At 36.3% G+C, this 25,288-nt stretch overlaps 1 protein-coding gene across 6 annotated transcripts in view; it reads right to left on the bottom strand.

The window, feature by feature from the left end:
* Positions 1 to 2,463: 2,463 nt before the first annotated feature.
* Positions 2,464 to 25,288, bottom strand: part of ERP44 (endoplasmic reticulum protein 44) — an 86,296-nt gene continuing 63,471 nt past the window's right edge. For 5 of the 6 annotated variants that reach the window (XM_082468717.1, XM_082468720.1, XM_082468722.1 and 2 more), the window contains 5 exons: positions 24,025 to 24,141; positions 20,222 to 20,333; positions 19,092 to 19,233; positions 4,721 to 4,823; positions 2,464 to 2,802 (listed from right to left, as the gene is read on the bottom strand). In XM_082468717.1, coding sequence (XP_082324843.1) covers positions 2,701 to 2,802; positions 4,721 to 4,823; positions 19,092 to 19,233; positions 20,222 to 20,333; positions 24,025 to 24,141 — 576 coding nt within the window. In that variant the 3' untranslated portion in view covers positions 2,464 to 2,700. Of the gene's footprint in view, positions 2,803 to 4,720; positions 4,824 to 7,469; positions 10,200 to 19,091; positions 19,234 to 20,221; positions 20,334 to 24,024; positions 24,142 to 25,288 lie in introns of those variants that run through there. The other variant, XM_082468718.1, reaches the window with a different exon arrangement.

Below are 25,288 nucleotides of genomic sequence, written 5' to 3'. Positions count from 1 at the left end.
ACACTTTTTGAAAAACTGGAAAAGGTAGTGGGCTGACGAGCAGTCTAATTTTGGTTTTGCAACTCGACTGTGTTCTTCAGTCTAGTCTAGCATCCCTTCTCTTCACAGCTAAGGAGCCTGAGGCCTGGAGTAGATTGGATAAAATAAGAAGACTTCCACCTTTAATATTGTCTGCTTCGTGCATGGTTCAGAGGGGAAGAAGTCTAAATTGTGAGTTCTAGATTCCTGGAAGTTCTCTCTTTACATCCAGCTGATGACAAATCCCTGTGGAATCTCTTGTATTTGTTCCTCTCCATCTCTACTGTCACTGTCTTAGTTCTGGCCATTCTCCCTCCTCTACTGGACTCAATTTAATCATAACCTAGACCTGCTACAGTGTTCTTTCTCAAACTTAAATATGAACATACTTGCATATTTAAATTTGTTGCTGGATCTCTACTGGCTATAAGATACAGTAAAAACCCCTTCCTTAACTTGGCATACAAGGCCCTGCACAATCAGCTCCAACTTTCTTTCTCACTGCCCTAGCCACAGGCCTTCTCCCCACCCCGACCCTGCACTAGCCCTGTGGCAAGAACTTATTTTATCTAATGCATTTTGCTGTTTGGCACTTGAGCTTGTTAACTTTCTATAAAATTGGGCACCAAGTCCTCATTAGTGCTGAGGCTTTCAGGGATACAAAATTACCCAAGGTCGCTGCATATCTCATTCATTAAATAAACATATGATGATGACAACTAAGTGTCCAGAAATGCTAGACACTGGAGATACAGGCATACAATTCAGTATCCTTGTCCTCAGTGGCTTCACACTCTAGAGAAGACAGTGATAGTGGCAGGGCTAGAGCTTAAGTCCCCATATGCATGAATGCTAAATAAAGTCTCAGATCCACTCACTTTTTTAACAGCCACTCAGTTATCTTAGATCACGTTGAACATGTGCTCCTTGAGGCCTTTATCATAATAACTACTCTCAAACCATTCTGTGCAACCCAATTCTTAAGTGTTATCTTTTGTTTACTATTTTTTAAAAGCCGATTACAGGATTACAAATTTATTCCAGTCAACTGCAGGTGCTGCTTTTGGTTTTGTGTGCTAGTTTAATGTTTGTAACTTTTCATTCTGACCACCTCACATCTGGTCCATCTTCTGACCTGAAGACTGTAGCTCTGATTTCAAAGTTAATGATTAAAAGCAATGAAGAGAACAGAACTAAGGCCCAACCTTTAGGAAGCTCTGTCCTGCTTTTCTAGCATTTTCTACTAAACATGCCCCTTACTACCTTGTTAACAACATTTATTATTCTAAATGAAATGATGGGTAAGTCATGCATAACTAAGAATTTTAGGCTGATTTTTAAAAATAACAATCATTAAATATTTATTATAAATATTTATTTTAAAAGAATTGGAAGATGTTACATATATTACATACTACATATAATGGCACATGTCAGCCTTTTAAGCTTAAAAATAATCTTTCCCCAAACTGGGATTGACTTAGACTCCAAGTATAAAATGACTCTTGGCCTATAGCACCAACCCAGGCCCAGAGGAAAGCCAATTTTGAACCTGTCCTCTGGCATTGGGCTTCCTGATATGACATTGAGGGTCCTCTCCCTCTGGTTTTGTTCCCTGGCAGTATTGAGGCCTGGCACAGGGACCCATTTGACTACACTGCAGGCCTAGGAGATCAGAGAATCTATAGGGCGTAGGGTTCTCTAACAGTTTTACAATGGAAAAAACAAAACAGCCTATGTGCCTTATTGTCTTCATTTTTGATCTATACAACTAGAACAAGACTACAAGATAGAAGAAGGTTAGAATTACTGAAATACATTTTCTCTGCTGGTTTTTCTCTTTGGAAATTTAAGTATCGTGATAGGAGGAGCCTTAAAAGACATCTAGTTCAATATTGGTAATCTGTTCCACTAGTATCTCCTTTTCCCAGATTTAGGTATAATTCAAAGTTTTAAATGCCATCCATATGACACTTTGTTAGACAAACACATAGAAATTTAATAACACTTTTCATTTTCTTTTCCTTAATTCATAAGGACAATTCCTGCCAAATGTTCTGGCTTATGGCTCTCCTCCTCTTCATAGTATGTTTAAGTTACACATTAAGAATCCAAAAAAAACCCACTATGGAATTTTCATAAGCTATATCCAACCAATCAGTAAAACACAGTACACAGTGTGAAAATTTTAATTTATTCCCCCCCCCCAAGTATCCAGAATACGTACCCCCTTAGCTTTGAGAAATGTGATAACTAAAATACCAACAGAGGTGATCATATATAAAGAAAAGAAAGAAAAGCACATACTACACAAGAAACATCCCTAAGTCCTCCCTAACCTAGTAGTGCAAGTTAATGGTATATTTCTGGCAATGTCACCTTTCACTTGATTTAGAAAAATTTTACAAGACAGATTTAAAGCAAAGATAGACCTCAGATTTAAAGTAAAGATAGGCCTCTGATTTTTATTTATTTTTTAACCCTAGCAGATTTTTTAAAAGAGGCTACATTAAATGACAATACATTTTGAGTCAGGGAGAAAAAAAAATTAAAAACCCAAAACTTCTTTCAGTTTATTCAAAATAAAAATACACATAGAATTATGAAAATATAGGTTTACTATTTCCACCATGTAAGTTGATGCTGCTGTTTGAAAGGCTTGCAAATTGTTTTTCCAAGTTTTTAAAGCTCATCTCGATCCCTCAATAAAGTATACCTATATTCACTGGGTGCTAGTTTCTGGAAGGAGCTCTCAGGTGGACTGCTTGCTACATCTTGGACTTCCTACAAGGGAAAGAATAAAACATTTTTACATCAGTATATTTTATAGTTATAATATTTTAAGAGTACTAGATGAATGGTAATTGCCCTTTAATTATTTGCTTAATAATCAATAAAATATAGCTACTGTGTACCAAAGACAAGAGTTAAGTGTGAAATCTTGCTTTCCCCATTTCAGATGCCCTTAACTCAGATTCTCCAAGGCAGGGCTGCCACAGAGCCATTAACCATGAACCTGATGACAGTTCTGAGGTGTGGTGGAGAAGCAAAATACCTGACACCTGGTTGCTTTCCTAGAATATTCTGTAGAGGCAGCATAACCCTAAGTTAGCCAGAACCCTTCCCTCTTACAAATGACTGCTAAGATTATTAAAGGCAGCTACTCTGAAGATAGAGACCTGGATGCCAGCAATTACCAAAACTCAGTTGACATAAGGAAGAAAAACACTTCAATACTGCAAGAAATTAATTTCTGTAGTATTTTACTTGTACACCAACAGTACATAAAAATATACAGTGGAAATATAAGAGTGACTTCCAATAATTTCAGAGAAAAGACAGTGTAGTCTATCTCTACACCATGAGCTCCTCAAGAACAAACATGATTATCATCGTTTTAATATTTCCTGTAGTTTACATAGGCACATAGTACATATAATAGTACATGATATATATATATGTATATAGAAAGCACATTCCCATTATAATCGGAAGCAGTGTGTCCACAAACTTCCCTCATTAGTCACGTTCCCCTTCCCCAGTATATTTTTTATTTTTTTGCTGAGATGTTTTGTTTAATTAAGCTGAAGCTATATTACTATGAAACAAACATGTATTTGGTGCCAACTAGGTATTAGTATGCAAAGATGAATAAATACAAGGAGTTCAGTGTCTAATGGAGAAGCTGAAACAAATCAGGATAATATAATAATAGCAAGCTACATCTTTTCTTAATCTGATAAAATACTAAGCAGGCCTACTTTGGGTTACTGCCAACAAAGTTTTCCTGCATCTGTAGTTGCTTAATTATCAAAGAAAATCTGACCTCAGATTTCAAGGAAAAAGCATGTCATCAGATTCCTAAAAGGAACTCTTAACTCTGAACTTAATTGGACTCTTAAAGAAAAATTCACTTAGTTTTTATTTTTCTTTTACATGTGGTGGTTCTTTGGACAAAATAGTGGATTGAAGTTCTGGGCATAGGCAATAAGAGTTTTGGTATATATCATCTTCCCTTTCAGTATAATGGTAATAGACATGATATAAATTAATAATGCATCAAAATGCAAATTTAGGAATATTTAAGCGGAACATATACAGCAGTTTAGAAAGTTACTTGTAACAGAAGAAAATTCTCAGGTTAAAAAATACATATCTATATATCAAGCAAATATAAAGTTGTGTTGATAAATAGTTGTCAAGCATTCTAAATCTCAAATGGAAAAGCTGCATTAAACTGTAAGTTTTGAGCATTATGAATACTGTAGTGATGCGGGCTCTTAGGACATCAAATCATTATTTTCTTTATAGTGTGGTCAACCTCTCAGCCACAGAGGAAGGCTTGAACAATTAATGGACTCCACTGATTTCTTCACTAATTACCTGCTTCTAATCCCTACCTCCTACTTCTATATGAAGCCAACTGTATTTAACCCTTTCATAGCCATTTTCCACAAAGGATTTACTCAGGCAACCTTCATTTATATGATCAAGAAACTATATTGTAATATTCTTGCAACTTTTCTGAAGGTTTAAAATTTTTAAAGGAACATAATTTGTATATTATCTAGAGTTTGTTCAGAATTTCTTTACAAAGACATTCAGGGGCAGAAACTCAAGCCTATGCAAGAGCTTCAGAGTCTCCTCAAGACTAACTGAAAAAGAAAAAGAGTTCCCACTGAAAAACAAACAAGAGTCCTACCTGTCCTGGGGCTGTATCAGTTGGGTCAGGACCATGATGGAATTCTCTGTGTAGTTTTCCAGAATGTAAGTCAAATACGAACTGCTTGAGTTTTCCAGGAATTCTAAAACCAAAGTAAAATAAAAGTTTAGCTTAAACTATTTAAATGGACTTATATCTATTTTACCAACTTCACAACATTAAAAACAATTTTTTAAAAAACTTACCTACAATCCCACCATCCTACCATAACTATTAACAAACAGGCCAGGTACATGTCAAACATTTTGACACAGTTGTAATCATGGTATGTAGATACTCAATTTTGTGTTCTAATGCTTGCATTTGTTTTATAGACATTTTTCTATGCTTATTGTAAAAGATGCATCAGAGTCTATCAAGATGCTGTCCTAAGACTTACACCCTTACTGTTGGGCATTTATTTATTTTCCTTAATATATATAACTGCAAAACTTTATGTTCTGCAAAATTATACTAAAAGTAATAGGGGCTCAAGGGAAAAATAGTGTTAGGGACTAACCACTTAAAACTATGTAGCTTTGTAACCGGAGTACTACTAAGAGCCTAGGCAAAAATATTAGCATCCTCCAGCCTTTGAGCCCTGTGTCAGCCAGGTGACCCTATGTAACCTTAACCTGGAGCTTAGCAGTCCTCTTTTGAGATGTATGTAGGTCCTTGAGGGCATTCACTGCCAGCACAACCAATTTTATCAAAATAGTCTAAACCAGGGTGTAGCTTTTTCATGTTTTTCTTAAACAGAGGAGGAAATTTCTTCACAACTTCTTCAACCACACAGGCAGTTTCACTGGCTAGCTTAACACTGTGAAAAGCAAAGCACTTCTCAAGGCCATGAAAGTGGCCTTTTTTTTTTTTTTTTTTTAATGTCTTCATATACCACTAAGGCATTGTCTTTTATGGTAAAAAAAAAGCTTTCTTTGGTGGCTTCATACTATTCTGAGGAATATAACATGAATCAACACAACTCACTATATACTTGGCATCATTCCCATAATTCCCAGTCATGGTAATGAGCAAATCTGCAGTACAGAAACATGCACTGTAGCAAAACAGACCAATATAAAGCTAAGCAGATTTATACATCAGCCTTTTTTTCTTCATAATTATTTCCTTGAGTTGTATCTGATAAAGTAGGAGTAATAAGTTAAAGAATAAGAACTTTAAACAAAGTGTGGGCAAATTATAGGCACAAAACATCGATATTTACTACTTGTCTACCTGTTTGTTCTCTGAAGTCTTGCCAGCACATTTGTCTTTGTTTATTATTAAAATGTTTCACTAATTTGATAAGTAAAAGACACCAGCATTTTAATTTCCATCTCTTCAGAAATTAAGCATTTTTTCCATTGTTTTAATTTATATTTCTGCTCATATGAATTGTCCTCTACTGAGATCAATTAATTAAAATTCATTATATTTTTAAATAGAAACACTTTGTTTTTCATATCCATTACAAGAATTAAAATGCAGGTCCACAAACACTTTAATTCCTTCAATAGAACTGACTTTTTAAATCACTACTTTTTTGGTAGCATACCTGGCTTGTGTTAATATTACCAGTTTCTTTTTCTTTTTATCCTCTCCTGAGGTCCTGCAAGTGCTGTTTTCTTCTCTTCAATAACTCCCACTGAGATGTAACAGCCAATAACTTCATTGTACACCCATTTTGGCTCCCCACTAGCTCCAATGCAACAGAGGCCAGCAGGTGCCAAATGCACAGTTTACAAATACAAATGACTGTCAGGTAGCTGTATTGACAGAATGCCTCTGAAAGGTTCTCTGGTACAGAAGAAATTGCATATGCACTAGAGATAAACATTGAGAGGATATCAATTTAAATTTAATCTGACATCATCTGTCACCCACAGCAAAGTGCTAAAATATATCCATTCAATTCAAAGAACTGCAAAGAATCTATAATGTTTAAAGCCCCTGCTAATTTGTTATTTTACAACGTTCAAAGATGATCACAACCAATACAGTGTGAATTGCTTCTGCCAGTCGAGCAGTAATTTATAATTAGATCTTAAGTGTAACAAATTCATAGAGTACACTCAAAACAGATTTTTCCCCAGCTTGAGTTTTTTCCCTTTGTCAACATATGAGAGAATTGTGAGCAAAAAGCAAAGACGAGAGATAGGGTGAATCTGAATTGATGTGGTAGAAAACAGATTACAAAAGAACTCTTATCTAGCTTGTGGCTAGAAATTATCCATCATTATTAGGTAACAATCAGTGAATCAACAATATATTGTCAAGAAAACAGACAACATGGTTATCTGCTAAAAAAGGAGAATAAATGGACCCTTGCTGTAATAAATTCAATTATATTTTCACACTTTAAGGTATACTTTTTCTAATCAGAACACCTAAGTGTTTCTCTCCCATCCTCCACTTACTTTTTTGTTTACAGTATTTTTAGGTGATGCAAAATTTATACACAGTGAAATGCACAAAACATGTTAAGTGTATCATTTAAACGAGCTTTGACAAATGCATACAAGGTGAGAAGTATTTTTATTATTTTAAAAAATTTACAGAGTAGAATTCATTTTGGGGGCTTAAGTTGTAGTTTTAACATAGGCTTATAGCATCTTGTTACCACCTCCACAAATAGGATACAGAGCCAACACCCTTTTTTTTTTTTTAACTCATATCTTCCTCTTCCCCTTAACTCATGCTGATCTGTTCTCTGTTCCCATAATTTGCCTTTTCCAGAATGTCATGGGCATGGAATCATACAGCATATAATCACGAGACTGGCTTCTTTTACTTAACATACTACATTTGAGATTCATCCATTTTGCTGCATGCATAAAAATGTTTGTTCTTTTATTTATTGAATAGAATTCCATTGCGTGGATATACCACAACTAGTTTATCCATTCACCCACTGAAGGACTTTGGGTTCTTTCTAGATTTTGGTGATTGTGAACAATGCTACCACAAACATTTGTGCACAGGTTTTTGTGTGAACGTAAGTTTATTTCTACAGGAAAAATACTGGATTACATGGGTGGTATATGTTTGACTTTTTAAGAAACTGACAAATTGTTTTCCAGAGTGGCTGTATCATTTTGCAGTCCCACCAGCAATGTATGAGAGTTCCATTTGCTCCATATCCTCATGAACACCTGGTATTATCAGTATTTTAATTTAGCCATTCTGAAAGATGTATAATGGGATCTCATTCTGGTTTTAATTTGCATTTCTCTAATGAATAATGATGTTGAGCATCTTTTCATGTGCTTATTTGTCATTCATATATCTTCTTTATATTCTAACAGTATCTTTTGTGGAGCAAAAGTTCTTAACACCATGAAGGCCAGTTTATCAATTGTTTTCTTTTATGGATGGTGTCCTAAGAACTCTTTGTCTAACACCAGGTCATGAAGAGTTTCTCCTACATTTACTTGTAAGAGTTTTACCTTTCAATTTTGGTCTGTGATCAATTCTGACTTAATTTCTTTTTTGGTATGAAGGTGTTCAGGTGGTCCAGCACCATTTATTGAAAAGATTATCCTTCTCCACTGAATTGTCTTGGCACCTTTAAAAAAAATCAATTACTATATTTGTGTGTCTATTTCTAGATTCTCTATTCTGTCCCACAGCTCTATGTACCTACTTTTTCACTGATATTACACTGCCGTGATTATTTTAGCTTACATTATATCTTAAAATTGGGTAGTATGAGTCTTCCAACTTTGTTTCTTTTTCAATAGTGTTTCTGTTATTCCAGTTTTACCTTGCCATATAAATTTTAGAATCAGCTTGTCTGTATCTACAATAAATCTAGCTGAGATTTTGATTGAGACTGCATTAAATCTATAGGTCAGTTTGGGGAGAATTGATATCTTAACAGTACTGAGTCTTCCAATCCATGCACACAGTATGTTTCTTCATTTCTTTTGGTCATCTTTGATTTCTTTCATCAGCATTTTGTAGTTTTCAGCATATAGATCCTGTACATATTGTGTTAGACTTATACCTAAATAGTCCTTTAAAATTTTTCTCCTTTGGAGCTATTATAAATGGTACTTCAAAAGTTTAATGGTTTCCAACCGTTCTCTGTTAGTGTATAGAAATAAAAGTGATTTTTTAAAAGTTGACCTTGTATCCTGCTAAAAGCACTTATCAGTTCTAGGAGCTGTTTTGTGAATTCATTGGGAGTTTTTACATACACAATTGTGTCATCTACAAAGAAAGTTTCTTTCCAGTCTGAACACCTTTTATTTATTTTCTTATTGTACTTGCTAGGACTTCTAGTGTGACATTAAATAGAACTAGTGGGAGTGGACATATTTATCAAAAACAAGAAAATACTTAGGAAGAAATTTAGCCAAGGAGGTAAAATATCTGTACACTGAAAACTATAAAACACTGATGAAAAATGACATAAATAAATGGAAAGATACCCTGTGTTCATGAACTGGAAGAATTAATATTGTTAAAATGTCCATACTACCTAAAGCAATCTAGAGATGCAACACAATCCCTATCAAATCCCAATGGTATTTCTCACAGAAATAGAAAAAACAGTCCTGAAATTCATATGTAACCACAAAAGACCCTGAATAGCCAAATCAATCTTGAGCAAGAACAACAAAGATGGAAACATCACACTACCTGATTTCAACATACACTACAAAGCTGTAGTAATCAAAACAATATGGTACTGTTATAAAAACAGACATATAGATCAATGGAACAGAACAGAGAGCCCAGAAGTAAATCCAGACATTCATAGTCAACTGATCTTCCACAAAGGTACCAAGAATACACAATGAGGAAAGGGTAGTTTTCATTTATTTATTTTATTTATTTAATTTTTGGCTGTGTTGGGTCTTCGTTGCTGCACGCAGGCTTTTCTCTGGTTGTGGTGAGTGGGGGCTACTCTTCGTTGAGGTGCGCGGGCTTCTCATTGCGGTGCTTTCTCTTGTTGCGGAGCATGGGCTCTAGGCATGTGGGCTTCAGTAGTTGTGGCTCACAGGCTCTAGAGCACAGCCTCAGTAGTTGTGGGGCATGGGCTTAGTTGCTCCAAGGCATGTGGGATCTTCCCGGACCAGGGCTTGAACCCGTGTCCCCTGCATTGGCAGGAGGATTCTTAACCACTGTGCCACCAGGGAAGCCCAAGAAAGAGTAGTTTTTTAAATAAATGGTGCTGGGAATCACATGAAGAGGAATAATACTGGACCCCCTACCCAATTTTATTTTGTATCTCTCTCTCACACCATATACAAAATCAATTCAAAATGAATTAAGGACTTAAATGTGAGACCTGAAACTGTAAAACTCCTAGAAGAAAACATAGGCATAAAGTTTCTTGACATTGGTCTGGGCAGTGACTTTTTTGGATATGACCCCAAAAAGCCCAGGCAATAAAAGCAAAGATAGACAGTGCAGTTTTATCAAACAAAAAAGCTTCTGCACAGCAAAGGAGACAGCAGAGTGAACAGACAACCTACAGAATGAGAGAAAATATATGCAAATCATATACATGGTAAGGGTTTAATATCCAAAAACATAAGGAACTAACAAACAACTCAATAGCAAGAAAACAAAAGCCTAATTTAAAAATGGGCAGAGGACATGAATAGACATTTCTCAAAAGATAATATATGAAGGGCTAATGGGTACATGAAAAGGTACTCAACATCACTAGGCATCAGGGAAATGCAAATCAAAAACCACAATGATTTGCAAAATGCACAGTGATTTTACAAAACTCACACCTGTTAGAATGGTTATTATCAAAAAGACAAAAGATAATATGTGTTGGCAAGAATGTGGAGGAGAGAGAGCCCTTGTATGCAGTTCGCAGTAATGTAAACTGGTAAGGCCATTATGGCAAACAGTATGGAGGTTCCTCAAAAAATTAAAAATATAACTAACATATGACCCAGCAATCCCACTTCTGGGTGTATACCCAAAGGAAATGAAATCAGTATCTTGAGATATCTGCACTCTCATGTTCATTGCAGCATTATTCACAATATCCAAGATAGAGAAATAACCCAGTGACCATCAATCAATGAATGGATAAGGAAAATATGGGTAAGGTTTATAAACACACACACAATGCAATGTTAATCAGCTTTAACAAAGAAGGAAATCCTGTCATTTTCGACAACATGGATGAACCTGAATGACATTATGCTAAGTGAAATATGAAAAAACAGAACTCACAGAAACAGAGGACAGACTGGTGGGCACCAAGGACTGAGTGGGTGGGAGACATGGGAAAATGTTGGGCAAGGGATACAAAGTTTCAGTTATGCAAGATGAGTAAGTTCTGGAGATCTAATGTACAGCATGGTGACTACAGTACTAATACTGTATTGTATATTTGAAATTTGCTAAGAGAATAGACCTTAATTGTTCTCACCAAAAAAGGTAACTACGGGAGGTAATAGATATGTTAATGAGCTTGACTGTGGTAATTATCTCACAACGTATACATATATCAAAATATATTTTAAATATATGCAATTTTTGTCAGTTATACCTCAATAAAGCTGGAAAAAAAAAGGGGGGGGAACATATAATTTGGAGTGGAGAGGGAACCAATCTATGTGTGTTGAGCCAATCAGATCCTGGAGGATGTGAACTAAGAGATATAAGGAACACAGTCAGATGATTTGATTAGAGTTACAAAGTCATATAGAGTTATAAAGTCAAAGAGTTATAAAGTCATATAGAGTTCACGCTAAGTCCTGTCATGATAAATCAGAACCACATCCATAGAAGTTACAGCACAGCAGCAGAAGAAGCTGCTATCCAGAGAGGAGGATGGAGCACTTGTGTGAAGACCAAAAAATACTGTATATCTATCTATGCTGTCAAATACAGGAACCACTACCCGCATGTGGCCACTGAGCACCTGAAATGGGTTTACAGTGCCTGAGAAACTGACTTTTATATCATTTTAATTAATTTAATGTAAACTTAAGTATTCATATAGGGCTAGTAACTATCATATTAGACAGCACAGCACTATGATCATTATTACAAAGGGTGAAAGACAAGAAGCACAATCAGTAAAAGACAATGAAAGCACTGAAAAAAAAAGGGAAAAAAAAGGGAAAATCATGATGGTGTTACAAAACTCAAGTAAAGTGTTCCACAGCACCCAAAACTACAAGAATGTTAATGAGGATGAGTCAGGTAAAGTCCCATTACTAGCAGTGTGATTTATTTTTTCATGGGAAAAACCTGGATTTCAAACAACAGGGGTTATTTAGACAAATCATGAAACAATCCATTCAAAGGCAAGCTATCTGACCATTAGAAATAACAGAAAAATATCAATGACATGGGAAGATGTTTATGTGTGGATAAGTTAAAAAGAAAATTCATAAAATAGCATAGCTCTAATTTTATAACATATGTATAGATCTCTTGTGGATTTATGGGTGATTTTTTATTCTTTGGCATTTTATCAACTTTAAGAATTATCCACAAAGAAGATAAAATTTTTATAATCAGAAATAAGGAACAAATGATATACTTAACACACACATACAAAGAGAGTAGACATCTTTGCCTGGTTCCTGATCTTAAGGGGAAAGTATTCAGTCTTTCACCATTAAATATGATATTAGCAGTAGGTTCTTTGTAAATGTCCTTTATCAGATCGAGGAAGTTTCCATATATTCCTAGTTTGTTAAGCATTTTTGTCATGATGGATACTGAATTTTGTCAAATGCATCTTGCATATGTTGCTGTAATCAGTATATGCTGAATTACTCTCATTGATTTTTGAAGGTTGAATGAGCCTTGCACACTTGGGATAAAGCCCACTTGGTTGTGATATATTATTCTTCTTTCATACAATGCTGGATTCAATTTCCTAATATTGTTTTCTACTTTTTGACTCAACTTATACAATAATATAGTTTGAACTCATTCAGTGTATTACAGTGTAAAAACACTGTATCTTGCCATTTAAATTACTTAACATCTTTGAGCTTCAGCTTTCTGATATGTAAAATGAGAACAACTGCTTTATTTAACTTAACTGTATTGTTTTTATAGTCTAACAGACTTGGATTTGAATCCAAATATATTATTGCCTATAATAATCATAGCTAGCCTTCTAATAGCACTGGCCATGTATCAGACACTGTTCTAAGAGCTATAGATATACACATTCATTTAATGCTCACAACAACCCTATTAAGTAGATACTATTATTATTCCTATTTTACCGATGAGGAAACAGAGGCATAGAGGTGGTAAGAAATTGCCCAGGGTGATATAACTAATAGGTAACAGACCGGGATTTGAATCTAAGCAGTCTGGATCTAGAGTCTTGTGCACCTAACCACTATGCTATATCGCCTCTATAGTGACTCCACTTTAGTAAAGTTTATAAATCTCTCAGAGCTTAACTTCTTTATTGTAAAAGTAGAAATAATATCTATCTTCTAAGCTTGTTATAGATTAACTGAAAACACATACAAAAGTATAAAGTAAGGCTGGTACAGTGCCTGGCTATGTCAGTGTTTGATGTCTATTTTGCTGGCAGGACCAAATAAGGTAAAATATACTGGAATGACTTGTAAAATAAAAAGTACTTATAAATACTATGTATCAATATCAGTTGTACGATAAGTACGTATATTGCCCAGTGGTTGACAGGAGAGACACATTCAGAGAATCAAAACTATACAGATGAACAGGAGAGGTGGGTAATAGGGCAGATGGGTAGTTGATAAATATTAGGATATATTCCAGATATATACATTCAAAGTGGTCAAACTCTTAATCTTGTAATAAGCAGATGAAACTAAAAGCAAAGCATTGGATGAACATCTACTAGTGCCATTACAAAGCAGTTAGTATAGCAAGAGATAATAAAAAGTAAATAAGATTTGCCTTTTAAAAAGATTTCTCATGAACCGGTTTGCAGGGCAGAAGTTGAGACACAGATGTAGAGAACAAACGTACGGACACCAAGGGGGGAAAGCCACGGCGGGGTAGGGGTGGTGGTGTGCTGAACTGGGCGATTGGGATTGACATGTATACACTGATGTGTATAAAATTGATGACTAATAAGAACCTGCTGTATAAAAAAATAAAAATTTAAAAATTAAAAAAAAAACTAATAAAAAAAAAGATTTCTCGGCACCATTTTTTTTCAATTAAGAAAAGCCTGATTTGGGTAAAAAAAAAAAAAGAACCCCCTAGACAATGAAAAACAAAACCAGATTCTCAGGGTTAAAAGGGAACTTAACGGTGACCTGATTTTAAACATTTCTCTTACCTGTCCCTCCAAGTTCTTTATCATTTCATTCAATTCCTGGTTTGTTCCCTCTAAGTTCAATGAGACAGGCTAATTCATCGTGGCAGACAACCAAATTGCTAAATTAGGGAGATACCCCACCCCTGTAGTTTCAGTTTCATCTCATCTCCTCACCACAACTACCCTCACCCTGAGTAGTTCAAGAAATTATGATCATAATGCTCAGTGATTTAGTGATTTGGAATAAATGACCTAGAGCCCAGAGTTGGGGAACTCATTAGCATTAGAGTAGCCTGTTTGTTTGTTAGTTTTCCTAGGAGTGACCTGAAGTCTGCCCTGCTGCTTTTTCCCATCACTGGGGCTCCAGTGGCAGCTTACATAAGAACCCTTAAGCAAAGCAACAGATGGTAGGGTATTTGCAGGCCACAAGTTTTTTAGAAGGTAAGATTCTCTAGAAAGCCCTTCCACAGTCTTATACCAGACCCCATCATTTATTCTCTCAGGACTGGAGCACATTTCCTAGACCTACCCTTATGTGCTCTTGGGCTTCAACACTTCCCCCCATTCCCATCTCCATATAAAATTTTTTCCTTTATGTTTGGCAAGAAACCAGCCTGGTCAGACTATAGAAAAAAACTAAGGATTTAGAGATCTGTGATTTAGTTTCAGGTACTAGCAATACTGTCTCTTCAAACATCTTTCACATTCACACTTACACTGCTTTTATATATACTGAAAATGTAACTGCTTTGGTATCAAGTGTTATGAGCTTGGGATTTGGGGGCTCAGTATACTCTGACATGACTCCTAGCCCTGCCACTAATGAGCTGTGTGGCCTTGCTGGTTACGTTACCTCCCTAACCCTCATTTTCTCTGCCATAAGGAAGAGATGAATACGACACTGGTTAGCACCTCGCCCTGCCCCCACCATGCTGCAGTGCCTGCCTCTAGCATGGGAGGAAAGTGCAGCATAAATCTGCTTTCTCTCTCCTTACCACAACCATACTTCCGCCACTTAACCCCAGAAATGCCGCGCCACTAAGCAAAAGTAATAGTAATTACACTAATTTATGGAAACTGTTGATCATTTAAGCCTTAATTACCACGCAGCACAATAACAATTACACAAGCCATTAAATGTGTCTGATTCACTTTGCTGCAATGTTTTGATTTTTAACACTTATCTATTCACATAGGCTCAGTTTGTAGCTCACACAGCATGTGCCTCCTTACAATTAAAAAAATATTAGAGGAAATAGTGCCTAGGAGGGGAAATCAGGCACCTAAGGGAGAAATTAAAGAAGTAATTTGTTTCAGAGCTTCAAATACAGTCACTTCTCTTATCTCCCTCCCTGCTCACAGGGTTAACCACTTGCAGGATGGGAGAGGATCATTTCCCATTTCCATATTTCTTTGGGGAATCTTATTGACTCAGTGTCTTTTGGCACCAGGGCACAAGCAGAATGTTGCCAGCTGATAAATTAGCTTTTCTTGGTCAAGTGCCCATCTCTTGGTCCAGTGAACTATGGTTGGAGGATAGGGGGACTGGGTCATATGATAAAGAATATGACCATTTATGTTAGTTTGGATACTCTAAGAAACAGACACCAAGATGGGACTGGAAGTGCTAGAGTGTTTTAAACCCGACTTCAGAACTGGAGGAAAAAACTTAAGATAGCCAAGATGGAATTCGTCATAGGTTTCCCTTCATGTGTAACAACATTCCTAGGAATAAAAGCCAAAGTTGGGCATAGTTTGGTTGCTGATAGGTAAACCTAACCTGAGTCAGCATCCTATTGGCTTCCACTAATTTGAGACTTCATAATTAGGGCTGTAAATTTCCAGTGAAAGGAAGAAGTAAATAACCCAAGATTTATCCACTACCAAAGGTAGGGAAATGGCCTGATAAGACTTCATGCAAATGACCCATGAATAGGGCAGCATTTTAATGCCAAACACAGTCACTGCCTGGAAACTCTTGCAGCGAGCTCAACCACTAGAACAGCTGCCCCCTCTCCTAAAAAGTTTGTTCTTTTATCTTGAGCTTGCAGCCTCTGGAGGCAAGCCAATGAAGTAAGAGGAAGAGGACATGCAATCAGCTAAGACATTTCTGTCTAGCACAACAGTCAGCGCTCACACAGTTGCTAAGCGGACTGTATGAGTTCCAATTTTTAATCCAAATAAATGCCAGATTGTTAGGGAGATCTGGATCTTTATGGTGGATTTCTGGGAACAACTACTCTTCCTTTTTAAATCCAGCATAGTCCTGCCCTCTCAACTATCCCCCAGCTCCTCACTCAGCAAATGATCTTGCTTCCTTAGCCATAGTTAAAAACAAGAATCAGACAGGATCCTCAGCAGTCTTCTGCTGCTGTCACTAACACCATAATCCCCAAACAACCCAACGAAATGCTGCACCGTTCCTTTCTTCGCTTTCTCACGAGAGGGTAGGTTATTTCCTTTCCTTTGCTCCTCATTCCCTCTGTGCTCCTTACGGCTTTCCTTTATCAGTGAGCCCCTCTTTTCCCTCTCTCTTCAATAAATCCATCTGATTCTGTCCCACAAGCATTTAATCATGCTTAGTTTCTTGTTACCCTAAGGGGGGTGGGGGGAAGAAAAGCTAAAACTTTACTTCACCCTATGTCTCTCTGGAGCTATCTCCCTATTTTTCTTTCCCTTTCGAGGCTAGCTTCTTGCAAGAATCTTCATATCAAATCTTCATTTCCTCACCAAACACTCTTCAATTCATTGCAATACAGCCTTTTGAGGGTCAACTCTAACAGATGCTCCATCCTTATCTTCTGGTTGAGCATTCCTTCCTGCTAGAAGTGCTCCTCCCGCAATTACCATATTACTCTTTTCTGTTTTTTCTTTCACTTCTTTGATTCCTCCTCCTCTTCAGTCTTCTGCACATGTTCCTTCTTCTATCCTTTCCTTAATTGCTGGTATTCATCAGGGTTCCATTTTCAACCCTGTTCTAGGTCATCTCATCTGTTTCAGTAACTTCAACTACATCCTCATGTGTTCAAGACCCAGCCCTTATCTCACTGTTGAATCCCAGAGCCATGTAAACTCCGTTCTGGACACTCTTCTCCTTTGTAGCCCACAAGCACCTCAAATTCAATATGCCAAGAAAGGGAACTCGTCATCTTTACCACAAGGCTGCTTCTCCACTAAGTTCCCAGCTCAGTTAGTAGCACCACAACCCAGTTAGTTGTCCAAATCAGAGTCCTGGTCATCAGGGCTAGCCTCGCCCCTCCCCTGCTTACTGAAATACCAAGTCCTCCTATTCCACCTAAAAAAAAAGTCTCAAGAATCCTGCTTCTCTCTAGCTTTACTTAGTGCTACTGCCAGAATTTTGGAAATTCATTCACTTAAGAATCTATCATCAACTCTTGCCTGGATTACTGAACAGCCTCCTAGATCCTATTTTGACTCCCTCTAATCTATTCTCCAGTTTGCATTCAGAGTGATCTTTAAAAAAACAATCCCCTGATTAAAATCCTTCATTGGCTCTTCATAGTTTTCAGGCAAACTTCCTTAACACAGCATATAGGGGCTTTCATGAACAAGCTCCTATTTACTTCTCTTGACCTCATCCCTCAGCGATACCCCTGCTGTCCACTCATATTCAGCCAAGAGACTGTACTTGTTTCTGCCAACATCACCTTTCTCCAAGCCCTGTCTCCCTCTCACTTCCATGAAAAACTTCTAGAGAACTTTAGGTCCTACCTTAGGCATTAACATCTCCAGAAATCTTGAATCAGGTGCCCCCTCTGCTGAACTCTGTCAGAGCACTTACCACATTATAAAACAACTGCCTGTTACCCAGCTTGTCTCCTTTTTCTACCTGGTTGCGAGTTCTTTGAGGGCAGGGATCCAGTCTTAGTAAACTTTAAACCGTTGGTTTTTATATGACTTGGTTTATATTATACAACTGTCGTATAGAAGACCCACATAAATTTTCAATGAGTTAATATGCTAAGTGGTATTCTTTTGAGTACAGGTAAAATAAAAACAGTATCTGTAAGTACTTTAAGGTTCGTAACACAGCCATCATCTCTCGTTAATTTCTGTAACAATCCCATCAGGGAGGCTGTACCACCAACCATATTTTAAGTGTAAAGAAACAAGAACAGAGAAGTTAAATGACTTCACCGAGGTAGGACTCAAACGTAGGCCTTGCTGTATGAGGACTGAGAGTCTTCTATCAAACAACCACATCTCTATTGAAATATTTAGAAATGAGTGAGGTAATTAATCCTGCAGTAGGACTTCAAATCACCCTCTAACTGTGAAATTTAATCTTTGGACATTAAAAAAGGGGGTTATTTAAATGAATTTTGAAAAGAAAAGGTCTAGTTTGAATTAATACCTGTATTGCTTAAATTTTTCATACATGAAGAAACATTTCCATTTTTAACCATTGTATTTAACATCTCAGAAAGCTGATAAAAATGTAATATCTGTGGTAGTTACAAGGTTTATATGTTTATTAGTACTATGGAAAGGTGAAAATAGAGTCAGAAAGCATATCTGTTCTTGGAAAGGTTCTTAGCTGTATGCCCTTATAAATGCCTTGTCATAGCCATCTTCTGGGTCTTAAATACCACTAATATTCTTGGTAGACACAGTCACAAATGAGCAGCAATATTACCCATTTCCTTTAACCTACCTAGGATTAACCTACTTTCCTTGATGTGCTGACAAAGACCAAACTCAATTCAAAACGAATTTCTCATAGGTCAAAAATTTTCTTTCAGAGATTAATTCCCAAGCATTTAGGATCATCTAATGCTGGCATTTCTATAGGGATATATCATAATTCTCATAGTCAATTAACATTTTCTTTTCTTTTTTTTTCCACACTGCTCAGCTTGAGGGATCTTAGTTCCCTGACCAGTAAAAGCGCCAAGTCCTAACTGTTGGACCATCAGGGAATTCCCCACAGTCAATTACACTATACTCGGGAGTGAAAAAAAAAAAAACTCTTCCCTCCGAATAACAAAGTATTTCAACATAGCGTTATTTAAAATATTCAAACAATTATTTTAAGTTCATTTTTGAGACATATATCAGTAATTTAAAAAAACCAAAATGAATACTTACAATACATCCCTGAAGTCTCCAAAGACATACATATGCCTAAAGCTGTCAATAGCTATTACAGGGCAATCTGCTGGAGTTTTCTGTATATGCAGAAGAGGATGTCTAAATTTGTCACAGTCAGCATGTAAAAAGTTTATTGTACCTTTAAAAGAAATAGAATTTGGAGAGGTAGATTAGAATATTCTTTTGAGGGTCAAAAGAGGAAGAGGACATGCAATCAGCTAAGACATTTCTGTCTAGCACAATAGTCAACGCTCACACAGTGTATTCTCATAAGTTTGCAAGTTCATAAAAAGTGACATACTAAAAAAACCCAACATGCTTTAGAGTAATATAGACCACAAAAACTAAAACCTAAATATTACAACACTTTAAAAAGGTAGGATCTTAATTCTTAGGGCAGAGAGTATAATTTCCTTAGAAATTATAGGAACTCAACCCAAATTCAAATGCTATAGTGAATTTTTAAATTTTCTTTAAATGGGTAAAAATGGGAGCATCTTCATTTCATCAAGGATGAAGGATGCCCTTCCAGTCGCTATTGGTTGATTTTTAATCCAATTCAACCCCAAAAATATTTACAGTGACTAATATGGGCATGGCTCTATACAAAGCCTTCAGTTTATTTTGTTTGACTTTCTTCTCTAACTACAGAGGGAAAGCTGGTGATACCTCAAATTCCTTTTTGATGCTTTGGAGAAGTCTGCAGAGAACTACTCAACTTTCTTCCATTTGGAAATATAGTAAATGTTAATCTGACTGTGTAAGTTCTCTCAGCAATATTTCTGGGACTATTAGAAAAGGACCAGACAAGTATCAAGGTGCTGGAAGAAAGTGCCTCAAACTAACACTGTCCACCCATGACCCCACTTTTCATGCTGTTTGATTTTAGAGAGCTAAAAGAGTCAGGGTTTTTTGTTTTTTTGTTTTTAAAGCTATTGCTTCATATTATCTCTACTAACGCCTCCCATCCCCATGTTTTCATGTAAATTCAGGAGTTGAGTAGAGTTAAAATAATTTGTTAAGTTTTTAACCCAAAAATGTTTATGTGAGTATTAATGTAATGGAAAAGGGAGAAGGTAAAAAAATAGAGAAAGGAAGGATATAAACAAACACCTTAATCTGTCTACCTTTTTCACTTATTAATTGTCGGGCTACTTCATTCTGGAATATTTCTAAACTCTCTGTATCTTCTTTCATGTGGAAGAGTATGAGAAAAGGCAGTCCTTCTTCTGTCAATTCCTGTATAGAGAAGTATTCAGTGAGAATTATCAGGCCTCTCCATTCAGCTCTAGCTATTTTCTAGGTAGGAACAACTTTAAACCCAGCCCACATAACATGCAACAGCTGCAACATCCCAGGAAAGAGATCCAATGGTGTAAATAAATGCCTTAATGGAAGAAGGAACGCATGCCCTCCACCTGAAGTATCGAAGCACTCAGAGGACTCACATGTCCTGCTGTACTGTAGATGCTGACCTGCCTTAAAGTAATCACTGGGCTGACCTGTTAGCTAGTATTGGATGAAGCCATGACATTTAAAACGTGAGCTGACCAAAGGAGGAACTATGCTGATTCTTTTTCAAGATGTTAATTTTACGAGGGGATAAACAGTCTTCACGGATAACACTGAAAAACTGAGTGTACCAGCAATAAATAAATCTAACTGATTTGCAAACTTATGCTTATTCTAAGGTTTATTGCAAAAACCACTCCACTTACATGAGACCTACCAAAAGCTGAAAAGTGTGATTCAGAGCAAAAGACAAAAACCCTATAACATAGCCAGTTTTCAACCAATACACAATTTATCAACATTATTAACAAATACTTGCCACTATATATGTGTATGTTTATATACCTTGTATGTATACATACACAAAAATACCTTGAAATTTTTGTTACTTAAAAAAATTTTATTATTGTTATTGGAGAATACAAGAGAAATGTGATAAGTAGACAGCATATTTTGATCATTTATTCTCTCTGACAAACGCTAAGTTCTGACTCAAAAAAAGTCCAGAAAGGGCCTCATAATAAAATCATTTCCATTAACAATTCTTTTGCCTATCTCTCTGTAATTTAGGAACTGCCTCAGCAGAAAGCACACATGTCCTTACCCTAAAAAAACTGAAACTGGAACCTAATTTATAGGATAAGAGTTTTCTTCTGGTTCCTGTCTCTATGTTTAAGCCTGTTCCACTCATACACAGGATAAATGATTAAGCTTTTCATCAAGTTCACCTTTTTTTGTTAATTGAGATATATAGTTGGCCTTCCATATCCACAGGATCCACGACTGGTTGAATCCATAGATGTGGAACCCACAAATACTGGAGGGCCAACTGTAAGGGACTTGAGCATCCGAGGATTTTGATATCCGTGGGGGTCTGGGAATCAATTCCCGGCAGAAAGCAAGAGATGACTGTAATTCAAATACCATAAAATGCAGCATTTTAAAGTGTACAATTTGGTGGGTTTTATTATATTCACAAGATTGCAAGCATCAACACTATCTAATTCCAGAACATTTCATCACTCCTAAAAGAAATCCATAGTCATTAGCAGTCACTTCCCATCTCTCTTACCCCCAGCTCCTGGCATTACAATGATGTTTTAGCAAACTGATTTAGAATTTCTTCTTCCTCACTTTTTATCTCTTGTGCTCACATTTTTTCTTTCCCAACACATTAATTGCCACTACTCCTCCATGGTTCTGTCTTTGGACTTCTCTGCTCTAGCCTGGCAACTTCAACTAGGTCAACAATCTCAGTCACCACCTCAAATTGGTCCCTTATTTATATCTCCAAGTCCAGTTCCAGTACCTTCAATGCTCAACATAAAATGCACTGTCCCCTCCTCTTAATTCCCTGTTTCCATTAGTACTTCTCTTTCTCGTTTATCCCTTTTGTTTCAGGACTGAAATGCCTCTTTTAGAAAGCCATTCCTGATTCTATCCCATTTCTGCCAAAGGTAGAACTGAGTTCTCTCCTCTGAACTCTCAGAACATATTCTCAGTGCCCCTCATGTGGCATGGGGCATGTCTTTATATTGTCTGTACATGTGAACTACTGGATTGAAAACCCCTTAAAGACAGAGAATCTTATTTCACTTCTCCTTTGCTCACAGATTTTTGTACACAATGTGTAATCAACCTATGACTGAATAAATGAAGACACAAATGTTGCTGAATAAATACTAATTGGGAAAGAAGACTCAGCAGTTACCTTTTGGAAAATTTGAGAGCTAAGAAGTTAAAAGTAGAAACAAATATATTACTTTATTAGTAATAAACAAAATTACTAATCTTGTAAGTAAACAAAAAATTGTTTAAACAAAAAAACACAAATATGGATGAAATAACAGCTGTAAAGAGACAAGTAATAAACAGATTAATAGTTCGAAACTATGTGAATTAGTTTGCTAAACTAATTTATCAGTACATACATTAACATAGTAGCTGGTAGTTTATGCTGCTAGAGCTTCCAGGTGTACCCATGTCCACATCCATACCAACATATTCTTTACCCAGCAGGTATTAAAGGATTCAGGAGAGGGGTAGCAAGACAACCAGGTTCAGAGGTTAACAAATCTTTCCCCATAGTTTAAAGGATTTATGGGTAGTTGGTTACAACATGTAATAAATCTAAAGAATTATTAAACGTGCCAACTACTGTAGGGCGGGAGGCAGGGCTGGGGGAGGACGGACAGACCCCTGTTTAATTAAGATTTTCCAGCTCCATAACTTTAAATTCTGTTTTGAAAGTATCCCTGTAAGAACTGTCAAAGCAGGTGAATAATCGTGACAGGTTACTAGATCTTTCTGAGCCTCTAAGGACTAAATGATACAATAAAAATGTAAGTTAATTCAGCTAAACATACCTGAAGCCCTGAGAACTGAGAAAGTAGAAGGGATGTTCATTTGATAAAAACTAAGACAATAAGCAAGCAAGCAAGCTTTACTGGAACACAACCATACTTATTTATGTACTATCAAGGGCTGCTTTTGTGCCACAACTGCCAAGTTGAGTAGTTGCAACAGAGACTATATGAACTGCAAAGCCTAAAATATTTACTATCTGACTTTTTACAGAATTGCCAACCTCTGACTTGGTGGGGATTATATGGGTGTGTTTACTCTGTGATAATTTCTTCAGTTGTGTATTCAATACCTGAGCTATGCACTTATAATTCTTTGAAGTAAGTATGCATATAGAAAGGTTTTTTTTAACTTTTTTTAATGTTTTTTTAAAATTACATTCTTAGACTGAGGGTTTTGAAAATGAAGGAGTAAAATGAAATGAAAGATATGTTTCGAATACAGTAAAGAACAGAGAGATGCACCTCACAGACACAGCTCTTTGTACTTGCTCCTCCAACCTCTTAGGTTTTTGTGTTTTGTTTTTGTGGGAGTTGTTCAGAGTTTGGGATGGGCTTTATTTCAGGCGCATGGGATCACTGAGGACAGTTACATAATAACTGATAATTGCTTTCATTATTTACGATGGAAAGAGAACACAGTTTCATTCTTTTAGGATAGACAGGAATCAGAAAAACCTTTTTATACCAAAGGATTATTCACTGTATGTAATTAATTGTAACTAAAATCTGCAGAGCACTGCTTCTAAAGCAGTCCCCTTAAACAAGGATCTCCAACCAAGGGTGTGATCAGAATCCCCTGAGAGGCACTTCCAAACTCATTTTCAAGGCTGTCATGAACCACTGCTATTGCAGGAAATACAACAGTGGGGTTCTGGGATAGCAGAGGTGGAGAACCATTGGCCTGTATTACGGAAATAGCTATATGTACTTATGTTCACTGTATGATTTTTATAACTGATAAGTTCTGTGGTAAAATAGTAAGATGGGTGGAGGAAGCTTGCTCTTTTGGAAATCTTAATTAAAAATAACAACACACATTAGAAGGTCCGTACCTCTCCATTTTCAAATGTTATTTCTCGGACAAGAGGAACACATTTATCTTGAATCCAATTGTAAGTCCCATCAAAATTTGTCATAGATCCCAAGTACACCATATCTGGAGCAGAATGCTGTTATAAAAACAGAAAAAAAATTAAACAAATCTAACCTGTGCTAGCAAAAATGCATTCTTAAAGCCATCTATGAGCCCAGAAAATCTACACAGGATACAAAAGAAACAAAAAACATGGAACTCCTGAGAAAGAGGGCTATAGATGGTAATAAGCTGATAACTCTGTGATTATCGGGGACCTGATTATCCAACCTGTGATGTGTAAGCCTTCTGCTTTCCCTTGGATTTGCGTCAATTAAATGTTTACCAGTATCTTCATCAATAGCAGGCAGACATTGTGAAAAGAAGAATTATCCTAATGATTTAATTTAGCTATCTCTCCCTTCAAAAATGTTAGAAGAAAATTTGGAGACTTCCAGTGAAAAAGCCTTGAAAAATACATGATACTATATAAATCTAAGGTATGGCTATCTCTAAAATTAATTAACTGCAGTATCTGTTTCCACATTCACTCAAAATCGTATCTATGAAGTGCCTAAAATGATGGTAAATAGCTAACATTACCTAAGCCAACTTACTGTGACCAAGCACTGTTTTACCACTGTAAACACCTTGTATGTGTTGACTCAATTAATCCTCGAAACATCCCCATAAAGCAGGTACCAGTATTATCATGGCTGTTTTTACTAATGAACAAACTAAAGCACAGAGAAGCTAATAAACTTTCCCAGAGTTATACACCTAGGAAGGTAGCAGATTCTTTTTTTTATTTTATTGAAGTATAATTGATTTACAATGTTGTGTTCATTTTTTCTATAGAGCAAAGTGACTCAGTTATACATATATATGTATAAGAATATATATATATTCTTTTTCATATTCTTTTCCATTATGGATATTGAATATAGTTCCCTGTGCTATACAGTAGGACCTTGGTTATCCACCCTATATACAGTAATAGTTTGCCTCTGCTAATCCAAAACTCCCATTCCTTCCCTCCCCTACCTACTCTCCCCGTTGGCAACCACAAGTCTGTTCTCTATGTCTGTGAGTCTGTTCGTAGATATGTTGATTTGTACTGTATTTTAGATTCCACATATAAGTGATATGGTATTTGTCTTTCTCTTTCTGACTTAACTTCCCTTAGTATGATAATCTCTAGGTCCATCCATGTTGCTACAAATGCCATTATTTTATTCTTTTTT

The sequence above is a fragment of the Balaenoptera physalus genome (assembly GCF_965194825.1).
Source record: "Balaenoptera physalus genome assembly, chromosome: 7".
NCBI classification, from domain to species: domain Eukaryota; kingdom Metazoa; phylum Chordata; class Mammalia; order Artiodactyla; family Balaenopteridae; genus Balaenoptera; species Balaenoptera physalus.
The sequence above is the reverse complement of the archived record's forward strand: the minus strand, read 5'-3'. Positions and strand labels throughout refer to the sequence as shown.